The sequence below is a fragment of the Eretmochelys imbricata genome, chromosome 21 (assembly GCF_965152235.1).
Source record: "Eretmochelys imbricata isolate rEreImb1 chromosome 21, rEreImb1.hap1, whole genome shotgun sequence".
Lineage (NCBI taxonomy): Eukaryota > Metazoa > Chordata > Testudines > Cheloniidae > Eretmochelys > Eretmochelys imbricata.
Window position 1 is genome coordinate 6,053,537 of NC_135592.1, and position 18,234 is coordinate 6,071,770.

Below are 18,234 nucleotides of genomic sequence, written 5' to 3' on the forward strand. Positions count from 1 at the left end.
CAGGTCCTGGCCCCACTGTGCTAGGCACTCTACATAGAAATCGCCCGAGATGGTTCCCACCCTAATGAGTAATCTAAACAGACAAGACAAAGGGTGGGAAAGGAGTATTATTACTCCCATTTACAGACTGAGGATAGAGGCACAGAGAGGTTAAATGACTTCCCCATGGGCACACAGGAAATCTGTGTCAGAGATGAAAACTGAACCCAACCCAAACACATCCAATGCCTTAACCACAAAACCATCCCTTCCTCTTCCTTGAACTTTGTCCTAATAAGTTACAGTTCTGCAGTGAGACTCCAGATGAAGTGACCAAGAGCCCTGTATCAGGAGGACATTGCAAGCGTGACCATGTGTGTGCATACACAGATGGCGGAAACTAAACCCACTAGAAGAGCTCAAATGGCTGGACGGGAAGCAGAAGGCTCCATTTTACGAGATGACTGTACTCACGATCTCTGAATCTCACTCCCACTGGTTCCTCCGGTTCACTGCTCAGCAAGGTCAGAGGGCTATTTTCTGTGGTTCTGGAGAAATTGTGAGCTTGCAGGGTGGGTTCCAATTGATACAGGTGACCTTCAAAAAAATATTCTTGATGGGGAGGGGCTATATTTGTCTGTGTGAAGACAGCTTCTAAAAATATGGTGGTACTGAAACAAAAACCAAAAAGGGAATGGAAGGGAAATAAAACATGAGGCTGTCAGCAACCAAGATGATTTCACACAATAGGCTGTAGTTGGGCTATTATTCTGCCCCCACCATCCCCTCCAAAATCCTACTCTTGGGTTTATCATTCACCAAAGGAAGCTCAGTTGAGATCCAGCAAAGCTTTCTGGCAGCCTGCCGCATCAGACTTGTTCACACTGATACGTATTGTGGATTGCCATTGCGCTAGCATTCTGCCACCTGAAAGCATTAGCAGTCTGACCCAACTTCCAGTGAAGTCAGGGTGAGACTTGCCTGTGACATCAATGGGTTTCAGAGTATGCTCGATATGAGCGAAAACACACTCAAGAATCACTTCTCCTCCAATGAAATGCAGCCTCCTGTGGAGTGGAGGGCAACAGAGCAGGCATACAGGGGACAGGAATAAGCAACCCCTTCCAGCTGATCCATCTCCCTAGGAAAGCGCAGCTCAGCATTAAACTGAACCTTCTGCTTTCCCCACTGGGTTTTCAGCCTGGATTCTTCTCCCAGATTTGCCAGGGGCTAAGCTGTGCTTACGTGTTGTAGGCATGGATGTAGACCCGGTGCATGGTAGCTTGCTGCAAGGAGAAGACATGGACCACTATCCTGTGCAGGATGTCACTGGTTTCAGCAAAGAACTGATCAAAGCCCCAGCATTTCTCCTGATCAACTTCCAGAATGTTAGCCAGGATGGGGATGAGCTGGCTCTTCAGCCCCCTGAAGCAAAGGAAAGGAAATAAAGATGTTATTCTCTTGCACACGCACACAAATATGAACAGAAGACAGTGTGTTCCAATGGATAGGATGCTGGCCTGGGACTCAGGAGACCTGGGTTCTATTCCCAGCTTTGTCACTGACCTCTGTGTGACTGCGGGCAAGTCACTTCGCCTTTCTATGCCTCTGTAAAGCGGAGAGAATACTAGACCTTCTTTTGTCAAGCGCCTTGAAATCTACAGATGAAAAGCATGCTCTCCAGGTTAAGAACCCATGCGTGATATTATCCTGATCCAACTCCCTTTGTAATCTTTCCAATCAATTACAAAAGGAAGGGGACTGGCAATTATAAGGACGACACATCATCAAATTGTATGCCACACACTCCCCATTTCACAGCATGGCCGAATAGCTTCTGACGAGCTCTCAGGAACGCATGCCTATGCTTTGTCATCATTAAGGATTCGTTCAGCTTTCCTTGACACAGGCCCATACAACGTTCATCCAGCATCCATGGGCTTGTCACATGCATTTCTCCAGACGCTCCATTACAATTTAGCCCTCGCAAATGAATCAAACTCAGGACCCAGCGAGTTTGTTTTCCCCATATTCATTTCCCTGGGGATGTAACAGACAATAAATAGACGGGTTCACAGGCTGTCAGACAGGAAGAGATAGACTGACTATAAACCTCTTTCGAATCCTTGAACCCTCATCTTGATAGGATGGAAAGATTTGGGCGGGGGGGAAGAGTGAGTGGAGGGTTTAAGAAATGAATGCATTTTCTTTTAAGGTGAATTTAGAGCTGGTGAGAGGTGCTGGACTGACAGCCCTAGAGACTGAAATCCCCTCTTTAGCCTACATAAAGAAACTCACTCACTCTACCAAAGAAGTAGAATTGGAATTAGGAGTTTGGCTCATTTTCCCTCCTGTCATGAACGATGCCGGGCGCCATGCATAGGCAAGGCACTGGGAAGAGGAAGCAGAGGGGAAGTGTGGAAGTTACTATCCCCTCAAAGCGTGTTAAGAGAAAGGACACTGGGACAGAGGCTATGAAGTACTAGAAAGACTGTTCCAAAATGGAGCACCAGTGATGTGTGTTTTTCCCAATGCCCTCCCATAACGCACTTCCTCCTAGACACTGACAAACATGAATGAATCCAAACTCCTTTGTGTAGTTGATGAATACAATTATTTACATTTTGCAGATGGGAAAACAGAGGCCCGGAGACGGAAAATGACAAAACCCCCAAGTTAACCACATTTTTTGTGCCCAATACAGCACTGAGAGTCAGCGCCAGGAACTGAACCCAAGCATTCTGGCCCAGAGCCTCATTCTCTAATTATGAGCCTGTGCTAACACAAATGGACCCATTAGTGTATATTCTGCAATACACAACTGAGAGACATGGGAAGAGAGGGAGTAGACAGAAGTTGGGGAGCTCATTGACAAAGAAATATCCTCCCTGGTTGGGGTTTTAAGATTAACCATTTAGCTCTTGGAGAAAGAGGAGAGACAGTGGAACTTGCAGGATCACCTCGAAAGTCAGAACCCATTGCAGAAATTATTAAACTCAACCCCCACACAGTAGTGCAGCTGCTACAGATTAACATGCCTGTGAGAAGTCTTCACATTATTTATTAAGGTAATAATATGCTTTAGTGGATATGCGGTCACACTGGTTCTGGGCTCGATCCTTGTGATAAGTCATTAGGGTTGCTAGGTTCAATAAGGACTCATGGCACGATTACACCCTGAATTCTGATTTTAAGTACCAAAACTATCTTCTGCTGCGAAAGGGTTAATACAGACACTGTCAATAGTGGGAAATTTTGGAATTAACCAAAACAATGTGAGTCACTTCAACTGGGAGGGAACATGTGACAAAATGGGCAAAATCTCTTTCTCTGGATGTACAGCACGGGACAAACACGAACTGTTTTGAGGCATTTTATATACACTTAGGACCTCGACACCACTCCAGCCTTAACATAAATGAGAATCAGGCCCCAGGCACATATGAATGAGTACATCACAGACCACAGGGGTATAGATACAGACAACTATAAGGAAGGGCACAGAGAGCAGTGTGCTCCACACATTTTCTTTGAGGCTGCAATTACAGCTTGTTGAGAGCCTTGTACTGCTCTGAAAGCCTTAATCACACTCAAGGTTCTTTATTTCAACACCAGCCGCGTGCCCAGCGCTGTGTGGGACACGGGGCACTGGGGAGGATCGCGGGCAGCTGGGATTGAAGTCACGCACCTTTTGATCAAAAAGCAAGAGCCTGCTAAAAGCCCCAGCTCTCAAAGGATGTAGCCAACTCCACCATCTCTGCAGTCCAGCCACTGGAGGGGGGGAGCACAGCGAGGCGGCGTAAGCATGCATGACATGCACAACACTGCAGTCCCTGCCCCCGAGAGCTTATAATCAGAGACAGAGAAAACGGGATGCCCGGAGAAGCCCAGCCGACGAGATTACAGCCGAGATTTTCAGTGCCCAAATCCCATTGAACACGGCGTTTACCTCTCCTTAAGCACCATTGAGAAATATCATTTATATAGAGGAATTAATATCATTCCAGACTCACCTGGTCCGGGCACGATGGGAGGGACGTTTGCAACGGCATAACTACATCCCTGCAGTATGCTGAGGGCAGAGCAGAGTCCCTGTGCTCTTTTCCAACCCGAAGCAGCACTTCTGTCTGTGCCACTCACTGACTGGTTGGAGGCCCTATGATCAAAGCAGGAGGAGGGAGAGCTCCCTGGAAGCAACCCCACCCCCTCCAGTACTCACACAGACAGCTGGCAGGTGATGGGCAGCTCGTAGCTCCACTCAATGGGCCCGTTCTCCTGCCTCTGGACGCCTGCGATAGCTCCAGCAGGTTTCTCCGTCGTTATTTTATACCTGTTGAAAGAAAAGTCGTTCCGCTGGGTGGAAACTGGACAACTGGCCTCCCCTGGTCACATTCCAACCACTGGGCTTGCAAACCTCTTGGCAAGTGCGTAGGAAAGGACAGGCACAGAGAGGGGAGAAAATCAGTCTCCACCTTCCCATATCATAGGGGAGGAGTTTCAATGGACAGAACCAAAATGTACCAACAACGAGAGGTGCCTAAACCGTGCATGGAAAGCCAGGCAAACGGGAAGAAGCAAGCAGAGACTGTGCGTGCTAGCTAAGCCAATGGGCAACTGCACGTGCAGCCACATAACCCACGCATGCTTTGACTAGTTTGCACCTGCCTCTTTCATGGGTGCAATTTAGGCATCTGCTTTTTGAAGCTGCGATCCAGAACCAACCACCACCAAACCCCTCTCCCCCCGTCCCCCGCCCAAACCTAGAAGTACAAAGGTATGAAAAGAAAAATCCAAAACCTGTTTCCATCATCCCTCGGGGGAAAAGCTGCATCGCTTTCAGAAGACGTGTGTGGGGGGAGGGCGGACACTTCAAGCAACAGCATGGAAGTCAAGTCAGAAGCTGCCCCATCTTTCAGCCGTTAAACCACAAAGCCACAGAAACACCGTTATCAGGGCAAACGTACCATAGAAAGGGGCACTGATTGCCAGCTGCAGCTCTGCCGTCTTCCTGCCTGGATGCGCACCCTGAGCAGAACCCAGTTAATCCCCCATGTACTTGAGTTAGCGACAGCATGGCCGGCTTGGTCTCCAAGTGGGCTTTGCTGCCCGACACTGTAGTGCTAACCACAGGGGCAGTCAATAGCAGGGGCTGCATTGGTGACTTGCCAAGATGGGGCAGCCCCACAGAACGTGCAGTCCCTACTATATCGTCCGTGTTCTGACTTGTCCCAAGAGGCCTTTCCTCCCAGCAGCATGGAGCAGGGCATGCTGGGAACTGCAGATGAAGCCAGCCGCAGGCTACACTTCCAGCAGATCTAAGGTATACGTGAGAATCTGGGTGATTAAATCATCAGCTAGCTAAGGTGCATAAACACAAACAGACCTGTTGAATTCCACATTAATAAAAAACAGCACAATAAGGAGTCTGTGGCTGAAATGGGTCTTCAGCAGACATCTGAGACTAAGAGCTTCATATCGGGACAGAGGCAGGACTCAAGAAAAGGATGCAACACAAGGAGTAGAAGGCACTGGCAGATATGGAGTGGGGCACAGCACGGCATAGCAAGAGGTATTGCAGGTCAGGATTGGGGTGAATTGCTCACTCTCCATGTAGCCCACCTCATCCACTCTTCCTTACAGCTTCTCACTTTAGGACACAATTCTATTCACCAAACTCAGCCAAAAAAGACAACACAAAGCCCATGTAAACACCGGACTCCTGTCGGTGGCACTACCTACATGATTTCTTTATTCCTGCGAGGTCCGCCGAAGGGGATAAATGGGAGACTGCCTGTAGCAGCATGGTAAAAGGTTACCCCAATGCTCCACAGATCTACAGTCACCCCGTAAGCCTTTTGCTGGGGTTTTCTCAGAACCGCTCGCTCGTACATGTCCGGGTGCTAATAGGATGAAGAGGAAGAAACGCATTGTGAATGAATCTGCTTTACTTATAGCAGATCAGTCACGGAAGCCAAGATTTCCCCAGTGACTAGTGATTTAGGGTTCTTCCATTTTTGGGTGCCCAAAATGAAACACTTCAGAGGGCTTGGTTTTCCAAAAACGTAGGCACTGAAAATCAGATCCCTGTAAGCTGGGCTTCCCAAAATTGAGGCATTCCAAATCTCCAGTCACTTTCAAAAACCTTGGCCATAGAAAGCGAAGCTCAAGCAAATGAGTCTCGATGAATGAAACGCTTGGAGACAGAGAGGACGTCCACCATTCTAAGTGGCCAGAGCAACGGACTGAGACTAGAGACCTAGGATCTCGTCCCAAGCTCTGTCACTGACCTGCTGGATGATCCTGGGCAAGTCACTTCCCCCACCCCCCCGTGACACAGTTTCCCCATTGGTAAAATGGGGATAGCGATAGTGAGCTCCTATGTACAACACTTTGAGATCTACCTACGCAGAGTGCTATAGCAGAGCTAAGTATTGTTATTATACACTAAGCATAGCAACAGCCCAAGCTCCTACCATTCCACGTATGCTGAGAAAAGTAACCCATCCTTCCTGAACTCTTGCTCGTTAAGGAACTGGCATTTTGCTTTACTCACAAGATATTCCTCTGTCCCGTAGACGGACACAAACTTCTCGTCATCGTCCAGCTCTCGAGCGGCCCCAAAATCCGTGAGCTTATAGATGCTCTGCCCGTCTTCCCCCACCAGCCGCATGATGTTTCCTGGTTTGATGTCCCTATGGACAATGCTGTTCTCACGAAGGTGGTTCATGCCGGCCACTACGAGCATAAAGGGGAAGTGAAACACTGCTGAGAATGGCCGCAGCTTCTCTGAGCTGGCTTGGCTAACAAGCAGCAGTGTGGACTAGAATTGAGGGAGGCAGGCGGCCCTGGGTTCAGCTTTCAGACCCGGTGAAGCAAACATGAGCTTGGGATAGACAGAGGAAAATCACGAGCACGAGGCCCATTCTGAAGAGGGGAAGGGAGCAGAGGCAAACCGTACCATCTCCGACGTGTGATAGCGTGGGCACAACCTACCTGCCTGCTCATTTGCACAGTTCAGTCTCTCAGCTCCCCCAGGATGCCAAGGGCATCTCAGAATCCAAGCACCCCAATGGAGAAGCGCAGCGAGACATGCCTGACATGCTCAGGGTGGACTTGCTACAGGGACAGAGAGCTTTGCAGCACCTAGAGTATTTGCCAACGTAAGTTCTTGGAGATGCCCACTCATCAAACGGCCTCTCAGGGTGGGAAAGTGGACAGTACAGCGGCTCTGTTCCAGGGTATGGAGTCTTTCACCTGCCAAGTCACTAGTTCAAATCCAGCCTGGGTCAGTAGTGACTGACAGCGCTTACCATTTGGTGGCCTGAATTTGGCAGTCTCAGTTCTTAAGGGAGCTGACTAACAGACACAGCTGGCCTCAGCAGAGGACAAGTGGGTAGGGGAAATGCACTTCTGGTGGAGGGACCATACTCCCTGTGTATTCGGCAGACAAAGGCCTTCACTCTCCACCATTCACACTGCTTTGTAAAATGCACCTCCAGGCATGCAGTAAGTTAGTTTTTGCCCCCATCCACATCTTTACAGAAGAGCAGATTTAATGAGGAGCTGGGTGTGAGGAGAGATTACTAAGACTGGGACTTTTCAGCTCAGAAAAAGAGAGGGCTAAGGGGGGAGATGATAGAGGTCTATAAAATCATGACTGGTGTGGAGAAAGTAAATAAGGAAGTGCTATTGTCTGCTTGCTTATAACACAAGAACTAGGGGCCACCAAATGAAATGAAGAGGCAACAAGGGAAAGGAAGTATTTCTTCGCACAACACACAGTCAACCTGTGAACTCCTTGCCAGAGGATGTTGTGAAGGCCAGAGTTCAAAAAAGAACTAGATCAGTTCATGGAGGTTAGGTCCATCAGCGGCTATTAGCCAGGATGGGCAGGGATGGTGTCCCTAGCCTCTGTTTGCCAGAAGTTGGAAATGGGCAACAGGGGGTGGATCACTGGATGATTACCTGTTCTGTTCATTCCCTCTGGGGCAGCTGGTACTGGCCACTGCCGGAAGACAGGATACTGAGCTAGATGGACCTTTGATCTGACACAGTACGGCTGTTCTTATATACAGCAGAATGCAAATCCCATGTCCACACTAGCTGCATCGAGCACTCGTTTATCCCCCTTTCCCGCCACAGACACCCAAGCTAGTAGCTCTGAGACTTACCAACACAATGCAACACGATGAGGAACTCTGATTCGGACAAGCCAAAGGAGTTCTCTGGATCTTCTAATACGCTCAGCAAGCTCCCACGTGAGCAGTACTCCATCACCAGCACCTTCTGCTTGCTGTTTCCCTGAGTCTGGGAGGCAGAAGGAGAGACTGATCCCTTGAGCAGCATCCTGAGAAACAGTGACCCTGTGATGCTGCGTTATGCACAGAGTCTCGGGGCAGGCTGCTGTGTCCCACCCCTTGTCCCGTCCACGGGAGGGTGGCATCCCTTCCTTGCCCGAGCGGCCTACGTGGCAATTCTAGTCAGAGACAACTGACTCCACAGGCAAGAGTACGTTGGGTGGGAAAATGAGCTCTGCCGCCCAAAACAAAGTCTGTGATTAACACAACACCCAGAACTCGAAGGAACTGGCCAATGAACCGCCTGAGTGTGTGATCCAGGACACTTGGCTCCATCGCCTAGGGCGTGGGAATCCGGGTAGACTAGTGGTTAAAGCACCGGACGTGCCGGCAGGGCACCTGGGTTCTATTCCTGGCTGCATCACTCAGCTGGCCTGGGGCCTTGGCCAAGTCACTTCAGTGCGCCATCCAGTGGGGAACACCACCACAGGGACGCTGGAAGAGGTCACGAGTGAATGGTTGTAAAGTGCTTTGAGCTGAAACAATAGGGAGGGTCGAGGGTGAGTAGAGAAAAGCCACAGGAAGAAGCTGTGGTTATTCGGCAGCAGCAGCCCATCCCAGCAACCGGTGCCTTGTCACAGCTGCTAAAAGCCAAGTCCCACTGCATTACCATCAACCCACACCTTTCCCATTGCAGAGCTAGCGACAGACTTACAGTCTCTTCAACTGCAAACAGCTTGACAATGTTCTTATGGTTTAATTTCCTCAGCACCTCAAACTCTCTCATCTGCACCTCCTGTGGTCTCAGGTAGCTGGCATTATTAAAGACCTTCACAGCAACCAGCTCTCCTGATCTCTGGGCAAGGAGGAGAAAAGGAACAGGACAAATTCAGAGAGCAGCCCCCAGCTGGAATGCTAGCCCACCAGGAAAACAGGTTAGTGGACAACACATGCTCTGTAGCGTGGGTAAGTTCTGTTCTAGAGGGGACAATCAAAACGAAGCCAGAAGGCAGCTCAGTTTCCAGGTGGGAATGAAAGGATTAAGGGGGAGGATTTCAAAAGGCGGAAAGGGAAGTGAGATGCCCAGCTCTCATTGAAAATCAAATTCCCCTTTGTGTCATCTTAAAATCTCCCCGCAAGATCAAGAGTACCCCTGGGTTTAACACACTCAACAGGCTGCAGTACAGTAGCTGGTTGTTTGACTCTCTCCCTCCTTCTGTTCCCCATTTCATACCCAGCCTGGCGCCCTCATGCAGTTCCTGTCCTGACCGAATAGCTCGGGCATGGTTAGTACATTGCAGTTTGGAAAGCAAACGATCCTGGCAATGTGTTTGTTTCTTTGTGGGGTTCACCCATTCTCCCCACTGCAAAGCTATGTTTATTCAGTTCTGTAAAACAACTCCAGCGAGACCTGAAACCATCACCCCAAGTCTCTCCTCCACAAGAGTTAGTGGTTTACATTATAAACCATCCTTTAAACCAAATCTCCTTCCAAAGCCCTTCTCTGAACTGAGCAGTGAGAAAACGCTCTGAATAAACTTCAAAGAGCAGAGACGCTGACCAGCATCTGGCCCAATCCCAGTGGGTTAATATCCTAGAACTCATGCACGATACATTCCAATGATTATGGGTGGCATTTTCAGAAACGTTCTGCATTCGCCTAGCTCTCCCTTCCCCCAAGGCTACAGCGAGTTTTACCATGGGGATAGAATGGGAGTACAGATAAGCCAAGGCATTTTGAAAAACCCAATCATGTCCTTGCTCTAAATTACCCCTTGAAAACCATGGCCTAAGTCAGCATCTGAATGAAAACTGGCCTGGATCAGGTTATAACAAGCAACTGCCTTGGGTGATTTTGCAGCCTGCTGTCTTCGCTTGCAGAAGACAGCAGTGCAGGGAATGTAAAATGATGATCAACTGTACGGACACAAGATCAACCCTGGCTTTGCTCGCCGGGCTGCGCAGCGTGAGGCGATGGCTGCAGGGCACCGACAGGACACGGAGTGACGGTGATAGAAACCACCCACCCAGGACTCGTTTACGCATAGTTGAGATGAGAAGGGCATGCCAAGGGTTTGGCAGCTGAGAGCAGCAGGTTGCGTGAGCACATAGAGGAAGGCTTGGTAGCTCCAGCTGGGGGGGGCAGCTATGGGGAGTTGGGTTGGGGTGCTTGTCACCTGGGAATTTGAGGGTGGGTTTGAAAGCATGTCACAGATTGGGAGGTTTTGGCAGCTGGAAGATCAGAGAAGGGTTGGTTGTTGAGAGAGGGTTTGGCCTTACGTCACTGGGGGGGGTGAGCCACCAGGTTGGACAGACTGGAAGGGAATCAAGTTGGAGCCTACATGGGTCCATGTACTGCCCGTAAACAACCGAATCAGCTCAGGCTTCCCATCCTGTGCCCCTCACTCACCTTGCTGCGGGCTTTGTACACACTGGCTGTAGCCCCTTGGCCCAGCACATCGTCCGTGTTCCAGAGGTAGTTGGGCGTGCTCTGCATTTTCAGCATGAGGCCAGCTCACCTCTGAGCTGCGAGGCTGAGAGGAGAAGACAAGTCTGTGAGGAAAAGAGCCGTTTACACACACAGACAATCCCGGCAGCCCAGCCCCAGTGCGCTTTCACATGCCTCCCTGCTGTTCTAACACTCGTTCCACTTCTCCTGCTCCCTGAAATGAGAGGTGGGACCAAGACACGCACAGCCCGGACAAGGAGATGAACCTCCCTCACAGCTTGGAGGGTTCAGTTCCCATCCGTTTCCGTAAGAAGCTGATTGTAACACAGCCAGCCATACCTACTACTGCACGGGTGTCACTGAACCAACACAGAACCTCACAGCAGCGAAGTCTGATCCCTATGGGCTAAAGCCCAGCCTGCTGCCACTGCAGCTGTCGGAGAATCTCCATCAGAGGTCAGCAGAAGAGATGAGAGTTGACACACAGCCGAGTTTGGATTCTGTCCAGCAGAGGTCAGTGGTGCACAGACAATACCAATCAGCATAAGGAGGAACAATCCATCTCTAGCAGCAGATCATTATTCAGGGGTTACTGACCCACCTCGCCCCACCCATTCTCCTGTCTGTGTCCACTGCCCCCCCCCAACTCTTCTGCTGTTTCTTGATAAAGTGGAGTCCTTCTGTCTCCCTTAAAAAGAAGCCACCAACCGCCCTCTGCAAACAGCATGAAAGCAGAGCTCAGAAAGGATGGGAGAAGTTGGGTAAGGACGGAGCTGGGAACCTTGTGCAGGGAAACCCAGCCAGTAGCCACTCAGGCTGGTAACGAAACACTGACTGATGCAAGGAAAATACTAAGCATTGAGGGCTGCAAGGTAAGAGGCACCTCCCAGCTGTAAGAACAGAAGCCTATAGGATTGCAACACCAGCTTCACAGCCACGGGTTAAAGAGGAAGCACTCAGTTTCCTGCCCAGAAAGCAAAAAAATTCCCAGACGTAGCGCTGTCTCTGCTCAGCGTTCAAATCTCACTTACCAGCAGCAGCATTTCATTACAGTGAACCTTCAAGCTCATGTGGTTATTAGAAATGGGCTTGTGTCAAACTCCACAGCGGGACGTCCCAGGCTAGAATGGCGGGTGAGATTGCACATGGGCAGAGGGGACGGCAACAGCTCAGCATCCGAATTGGGATCCAGATCCAAGTTACGCACCCGAACCAGTCATGACAAAGAGCTGAACCAAAATTCCATGTCCAAACACGCCTGAATTTCGTACGCCTGCAGTTCTGTCTCCTGTGCCCACCTCTAGTTGTTCTAGGAAAGGGTGCACAAGCACATGCTTCGACACTGTGTCCTCACATGATGATGCCAACGGAGGCGTATTTGGGGCTGGACAACTCAGTTTGGAAGTCAGGTGACCACCCCCTAGGGAATGGGAAGCGGATGGGCACATGATGCTTCTTACAAGCAGCGCTCAGGGCTTCAGCGGGATACCCATCCAACCCCACTCATCAGCTCACTCTCCCCACAGGTGAAAGCGGTTGTGCAGAATTGATTGGTGACAAATGGCTGCCATGTTCCACTGCAGAGGTGTCTGTCCTGCTGTGGTGAGCCGAACTTGCTTCCTCCCACCCCCAAATACCGCATCCATCATGCAGTGCTGTTGTCTTCCTGGCAGCTGCCCTTCACCCCATTCAGTGGCAAAGATGTACACACATAATTCGCCAAGTGCTTGATGCATCCCCGCTCTCCTTGGAATAGAAGTAGCCAGCTATTAGCCAATCCATGTGCACGGCCTGCTTCTCCAAACTGGAAATCATCCCTTCCAGCTCTGTTTTTAGGAGATGTCCAGAGCCTGAGTAGCCAAAACGTTACAAGTCCATGGTAAAGTGAGCTTGCTGAGCCGCATGAAGGACACCTGCAGTGCAGCACCCTCTGGCCTGCGCTCTCCTGGCATGTGCTCTAAAATTCCAGGCAAAAATAGATCACAAAACCTAAGATCGGAGATAGGGACCTTCTTCAAACTAAATCAACTTCTTTAAAACGTGGCTCACCGAAAAGGACACAAACCCGGTCCCTCACTCATGGGAGCAGGCACATATGTCTGGAGCATCCTCTGATCTCATTCTACAGGCTCCCTTAGATCAGCACCCAGAAAAGAAAATGAGGAAGAGTCTTGGCGAATCCTCATATTAATACAGAAGTGTTCTCAAGGTACAAGTGGCTAAAAAGAGCAAGTGAGCCCGCCGATGTTCTTGCCAGGATTAACATGGTCTATCAGATCATGCCAGATGATTTAACAGTAAAGAATTTACACCCTGAACAAGAAAGCCAGTTCTGCTCTAGTCCAGCATAGAATATGTATTGATCTTGGGGATATCACCTCTAGTCTCCCTCTGTTTCTCATCCCCCCATCCCCCACCGCCTGCCCCAAGACTTCGTTTCGCAGCTGTCACCAGCACATGATCCATCTCTCTCTCACTGTCCTGGTCTCACACTGTATCACATGCAAGTGGGGATAACAATGCATTTCACTATTGTTACAACATAATACCATGCTACAAAAATGCACACACGCACACACCCCGGCACTATCTGTAATCCTGGTTGCACATCAGGGGTTTCCATACACCACCCTAAGCATAATGCAGTGTAACAAAGCCAGCGTAGATGCCAAGAGAGGAATATTCCGTAGCATTTACCTCGCTCTTTACATCTGCAAGACAGACTGTACAAACATGAAAGGAAATTCCCACTCACCTGAAGACAGCAGCTGGCTCAGAAGCAACGTATGCAATGAAAACCCTTAAGTGCCCAGGTTGGAAGCCATGGTGTGGGAGAAGCTTTCACTTGAAAGCAGCCACAGGGACCCCACACAGGCAGGGATGGATCGCAGTCCAGGCTGAGACTCTCTTTCTGCTCAGACTTCCTGCTTTCTTTTTCTCTTAAAGGGACACTGTCCAGTTTCTCCCTTGTCATTTGAACACATTGCGAGCATCGACACAGTACCCCTTTTCACTGAGCTGACGCACATCAATGCAAATCATTGTTTCCTGCTTTGATGGACTTACAGTAAAAGCAAAAAGAAAAGGAGTACTTGTGGCACCTTAGAGACTAACCAATTTATTTGAGCATGAGCTTTCGATGAAGTGAGCTGTAGCTCACGAAAGCTCATGCTCAAATAAATTGGTTAGTCTCTAAGGTGCCACAAGTCCTCCTTTTCTTTTTGCGAATACAGACTAACACGGCTGTTAGTCTGAAACCAGTCAAAGCAAAAGGGACCAAATCATGACCTGCCTGTCAAGCCATTGAACTGAAGTTCATCTCCAGTGCAGTATTCTTTCTCTCTCTCAGACACACACACACACAAAATTGTCATGAAAAGTTAAACCAGCCCGGTACAAATTCTGCTCCCTCACCTTAACAACTCTGTAATAATTATCCCATCAGAAGCTATGAAAATGGGTGGTGGTGGGGGGAACAGCCCTTCCCTAACCCTAAGGATAATCCTTGCCTTTTTTTTTTTTTTTAAAAAAAAGCAACAAAAATGTTGAGGTCTGTATTCCATACAGACACATACACAGGAGGATTAATCCTGTGGACAGGGACTCAGCAGATCTGGGTTCAATTCCTGGCTCTCACACTGACAAATTCTCTTTGTGACTTTAGGCGAATCACTTTAGTCTCTCTGTGCCTCAGGTTCCTATCTGTAAACTGGGAGTAATATTTCCTGTGTATGTCTTCTCTATTTCATTTGTAACCTCTCTGAGGCACAGATGCTCTCTCACGACATCTAAGTACTGCACCTTGCATAAGGGGGCTCTCTCTGGATGATGCTGGAATAAAACAACTCAATAAAGACTATGATGTACTGTCACTATAGGACTCAATAGAAATTCATGTCTTAAAATTATGCTTTAAGTCAAAATTGCACCCTGAAGAACACTAATCCTGTCAATTGCTACAAACATCAGGGGGGCATTGTATTTGCCCCACTGCAAATCACATTTTTACTTTACCTCACCCAGTGACATCACTTAATACAGATCTGCAGGTCCTACCAAATTCAACTAAAGCCCCCAAACTGATTTTGGAAGCCAGTTTTAAATTCACTCCACTTCTGAAACCAAATATGCACAGTACACACTGGATGGGCTGCTCCATGTTATTCCTTCAAAGCAGACAAAGATCTTGGTCTGTGTGCCTGGGGTATCTGGACTGCTACCCATGAAAAAAAAAGTTTGCCGTTTGTTTCTGTTCTCGTGACTTTGCACAGAGTGTATGAGTGAGCTGCAGTTAACATAAGGAAGAGGCTTCTACCAGTAAAGAGTCTGAAGGGAAATTCCCACAGCAATTTTCTCATGCAGCCCTGCCCAAGGGCACAGCGATATTAACAAAGCCAGAATACAGTGTTTCCTGCTCACATCCACATGACTATTTAGAACACCCACTTCAGCTTTGCAGACTGCTGCGGCTGCCTTCAACTTCCAGGGACAGAGCACCTGTTTGGTTGCTAATGCGGGCACTTTAAAAACAAAAGTGTATTTCCAAGCCACACAGACAGTTTTACAAAGCACCAGAGGAAACCCTTTGTGTATTCATGCCGTCGTAAAAATGCCAGACGAGACGTCCAGTCTTGTGCTTTAACCACTGGATCAGCTTTCCTTTCCTTTTACTGCCTTGCGGGCTCCCCATAACCACCACACACTTGTCAAGGAGCCCAATTCATGCACAATGGCTTCCTGTATCTGGCTTCCCAAAACTCCAATGAACGGACTACCTGAGCTGATCCTGAACATCAGACATGTTCAATGAACGGGGGCCTGTCTGTTTCAATGACAGACACCCGGGCTTGGAAATTCCAGTGGTGATCATGTGACCCGAGCCCATAGCTCAGAAGAGCAACCAAAACCCTTGCATTTAAAGTCAGAGCACTCAAAACCAAGCGCCTTTAGTGTCCTCTGACTATTCACACTACCTCGGCTTTCACATATGGCTCTGTGGATTTGAACTAAGGGTGGTGATGAGACCGAGAGGAAGGAAGCAAATAAAATATATTTTGTAACAGCAAAAAAACAGCCTATTTGGAGGTCCTTCTACAATTCCCTATTCTTTTGAGACCACAGCTCTGCCTAGCCAGACCCAGCAGAGGAACAAATGCCCCCTTCAATCAGAGGTGGCCCCAAGCTACAACTTCAGGTTTAAAAATCCCTCAAACTTTTGGGAAGTTACGATTAGATTGTAAGATCCTCAGAGCACAGACCTCATCTAACACTGTGCAGTGCTGAGCACGGGGAGCCTCTGACCCTGTTCAGAACTTCTGAGCACTACAACAACACACCCACCATGTTTGGATCCAGCGCTGATGTTTCACAGGATGGATCCAGTTTCCCCCAAGCTCTGGGCAAGTTAGGGACTAGATCCAAGTTTCCCTTATCTTTGCGCTCACTCTCTGCTCTTTCACCTTTAAAGCTTTTCTTGTGGTTTTTCCACACAGTGCAAAGTTTACCACCCCCACTACAATGCTGCACCAAATCTGAACCAGATGCTCAATTCCTTCTACTGATCAGAAACAATTGTAAACCTGTCATCAGAAAGCAATCAGGAAAAAACCATGGAATTCTAGAACTGTAGGGCTGGAAGAAGCCTTGAGAAGTCACCAAGTGCAGCCCCCTGCACTGAGGCAGGACCATGTAAAGCTAGACCATCCCTGACAGGTGTTTGTCTCACCTGTTAAAATCCTCCCACGATGGAACGGCCACAACCTCCCTTGGAAGCCTGTTCCAGAGCTTAACTATCTCTATAGAGTTAGAAAGTTTTTCCTAATAACCAACTTAAATCAGCCTTGCTGCAAATTAAGCATGAATTACTGCTTGTCCTCCCTTCAGTGGACATAGAGAACAATTGATCACTGTCCTCTTTATAACAGCCCTTAACATATGCTCAGCCCTGGGAGAAAGGAATCATAGAAGATTAGGGTTGGAAGAGACCTCAGGAGGTCATCTAGTCCAACCCCCTGCTCAAAGCAGGACCAACGCCAACTAAATCATCCCAGCCAGGGCTTTGTCAAGCCTGACTGTAAAAACCTCAAAGGAAGGTGATTCCACCACCTCCCAAGTAACGCATTCCGGTGCTTCACCACCCTCCTAGTGAAAAAGTTTTTCCTAATATCCAACCTAAACCTTCCCCACTGCAACTTGAGACCATTGAGATCATGCTACGGCGCAACTTGCCCCTTGGAGCAGGAATAGACACAGGGAGTCAAATTCCAAACACAGTGATAAAGCGTATCCTAAGCAAGGTGAAACTCTCTCAGACAGACCTCAAGGGTCCCCCTTTCACACACTGGCAGCAGTGGTACAGTATAATGGGCGGCGGGGTGGGGCAAGAGGGTTTGTCAATCGTTTCCCCGAAGCTGAATTAGTGACACTCCACAAGGTGGCGGTAGAGGTTCGAAAATAAAGCGGGAGGAAGGAAGGTGGGCGTTTGCCTGCGGCCTTCTCCAGCTCTGGGCCCGAAGAGGCAAGCGTCAGGCCTGCAATCCCCACCCGTGCTCTAAAGGCCCATCTTCTCCAGGGCCCGCAGTGCCGATCCACCTCCCACAGAGGAGCGAGGAGACTGCTGGGTGCTGCGCCCACCACCCCTCCTGGTCTGGTCTATTCAATTCAGTCTAGGCTGCACTCTGCCGTCCTTTAACATCGCAAGTGCTCCAGGACCAGGGCCACATCTCTCTCTGTCCTGCAGACCCCAGGGCACGTGGTGAGGGCTCGGCCTGCTCCAGCTACATCTACCGCAGACCTGCCCCGTCCTGGCCCTTGGTGGGGACACCCGCGGAGACCAGACATCCAGACCAATGAGGCAGATGAAATCTGACATCCAATGCGATGCTTTGCACGTGCTCTTCGGTAGGAAAACCTTAGAGGAATTGTACACACAGGAACAAAGAGAGACACTGCAACCTGCAAAAATCCATTACCGTGAGTGCCTGCCCCGCAACAGGCCAAATATCTTATTAGGTCTCACATCGTACACTCGGAGCACCCAGAAGGGGCCTCTCAGCCATCACCCCAAGGTCCTGCCCCATCGGCCGCCAGCACCGAACTGTAAGACAGCAAAGCTAGACCCTCGCGACTACTAGCCCCCAGGAGCATTCACCTCCTTTGGAACAGCCAACTCCGTGACACCATTCAGCCCTCATCAGCGCTTTCCACCCTGAACGTGCTTTACTCACATGAACTAAGTCTCCCGCCACCCCCGAGCATCAGCATTTCTCCTTTTAGAGAGGGGCGAACCAAAGCACAGAGCGGGGAGGTGATTTGCCCCAGGTCGCACACTGGCTTTCACTGGCAGAGCTGGAATTAGAACCCTAAAGAGCCTGGATCTCAGGCCTGTGCTCAAGCCACTAAACCATCCCATGCAAATGGCAAGTGAATCTCAGTGCGAGGTACATGTGCCCTTGCCCACACCTCCTAGCTCACCTCCAAGGCTGGGGGCCCCAAACATGGCAGATCTCC

General features: G+C 49.3%; 1 protein-coding gene across 1 annotated transcript in view; it reads right to left on the bottom strand.

Moving 5' to 3' along the window:
- Nucleotides 1–13,580, bottom strand: part of IKBKE (inhibitor of nuclear factor kappa B kinase subunit epsilon) — a 32,664-nt gene extending 19,084 nt beyond the window's left edge. Inside the window, exons 1-9 of the mRNA XM_077839425.1 lie at nucleotides 13,481–13,580; nucleotides 10,687–10,810; nucleotides 8,992–9,132; nucleotides 8,151–8,286; nucleotides 6,533–6,714; nucleotides 5,719–5,879; nucleotides 4,199–4,309; nucleotides 1,225–1,404; nucleotides 454–650 (exon numbers count right to left, since the gene is read on the bottom strand). Of these exons, the coding sequence (XP_077695551.1) occupies nucleotides 454–650; nucleotides 1,225–1,404; nucleotides 4,199–4,309; nucleotides 5,719–5,879; nucleotides 6,533–6,714; nucleotides 8,151–8,286; nucleotides 8,992–9,132; nucleotides 10,687–10,782 (1,204 nt within the window). The 5' untranslated portion in view covers nucleotides 10,783–10,810; nucleotides 13,481–13,580. The remainder of the gene's footprint in view (nucleotides 1–453; nucleotides 651–1,224; nucleotides 1,405–4,198; nucleotides 4,310–5,718; nucleotides 5,880–6,532; nucleotides 6,715–8,150; nucleotides 8,287–8,991; nucleotides 9,133–10,686; nucleotides 10,811–13,480) is intronic.
- Nucleotides 13,581–18,234: the final 4,654 nt, after the last annotated feature.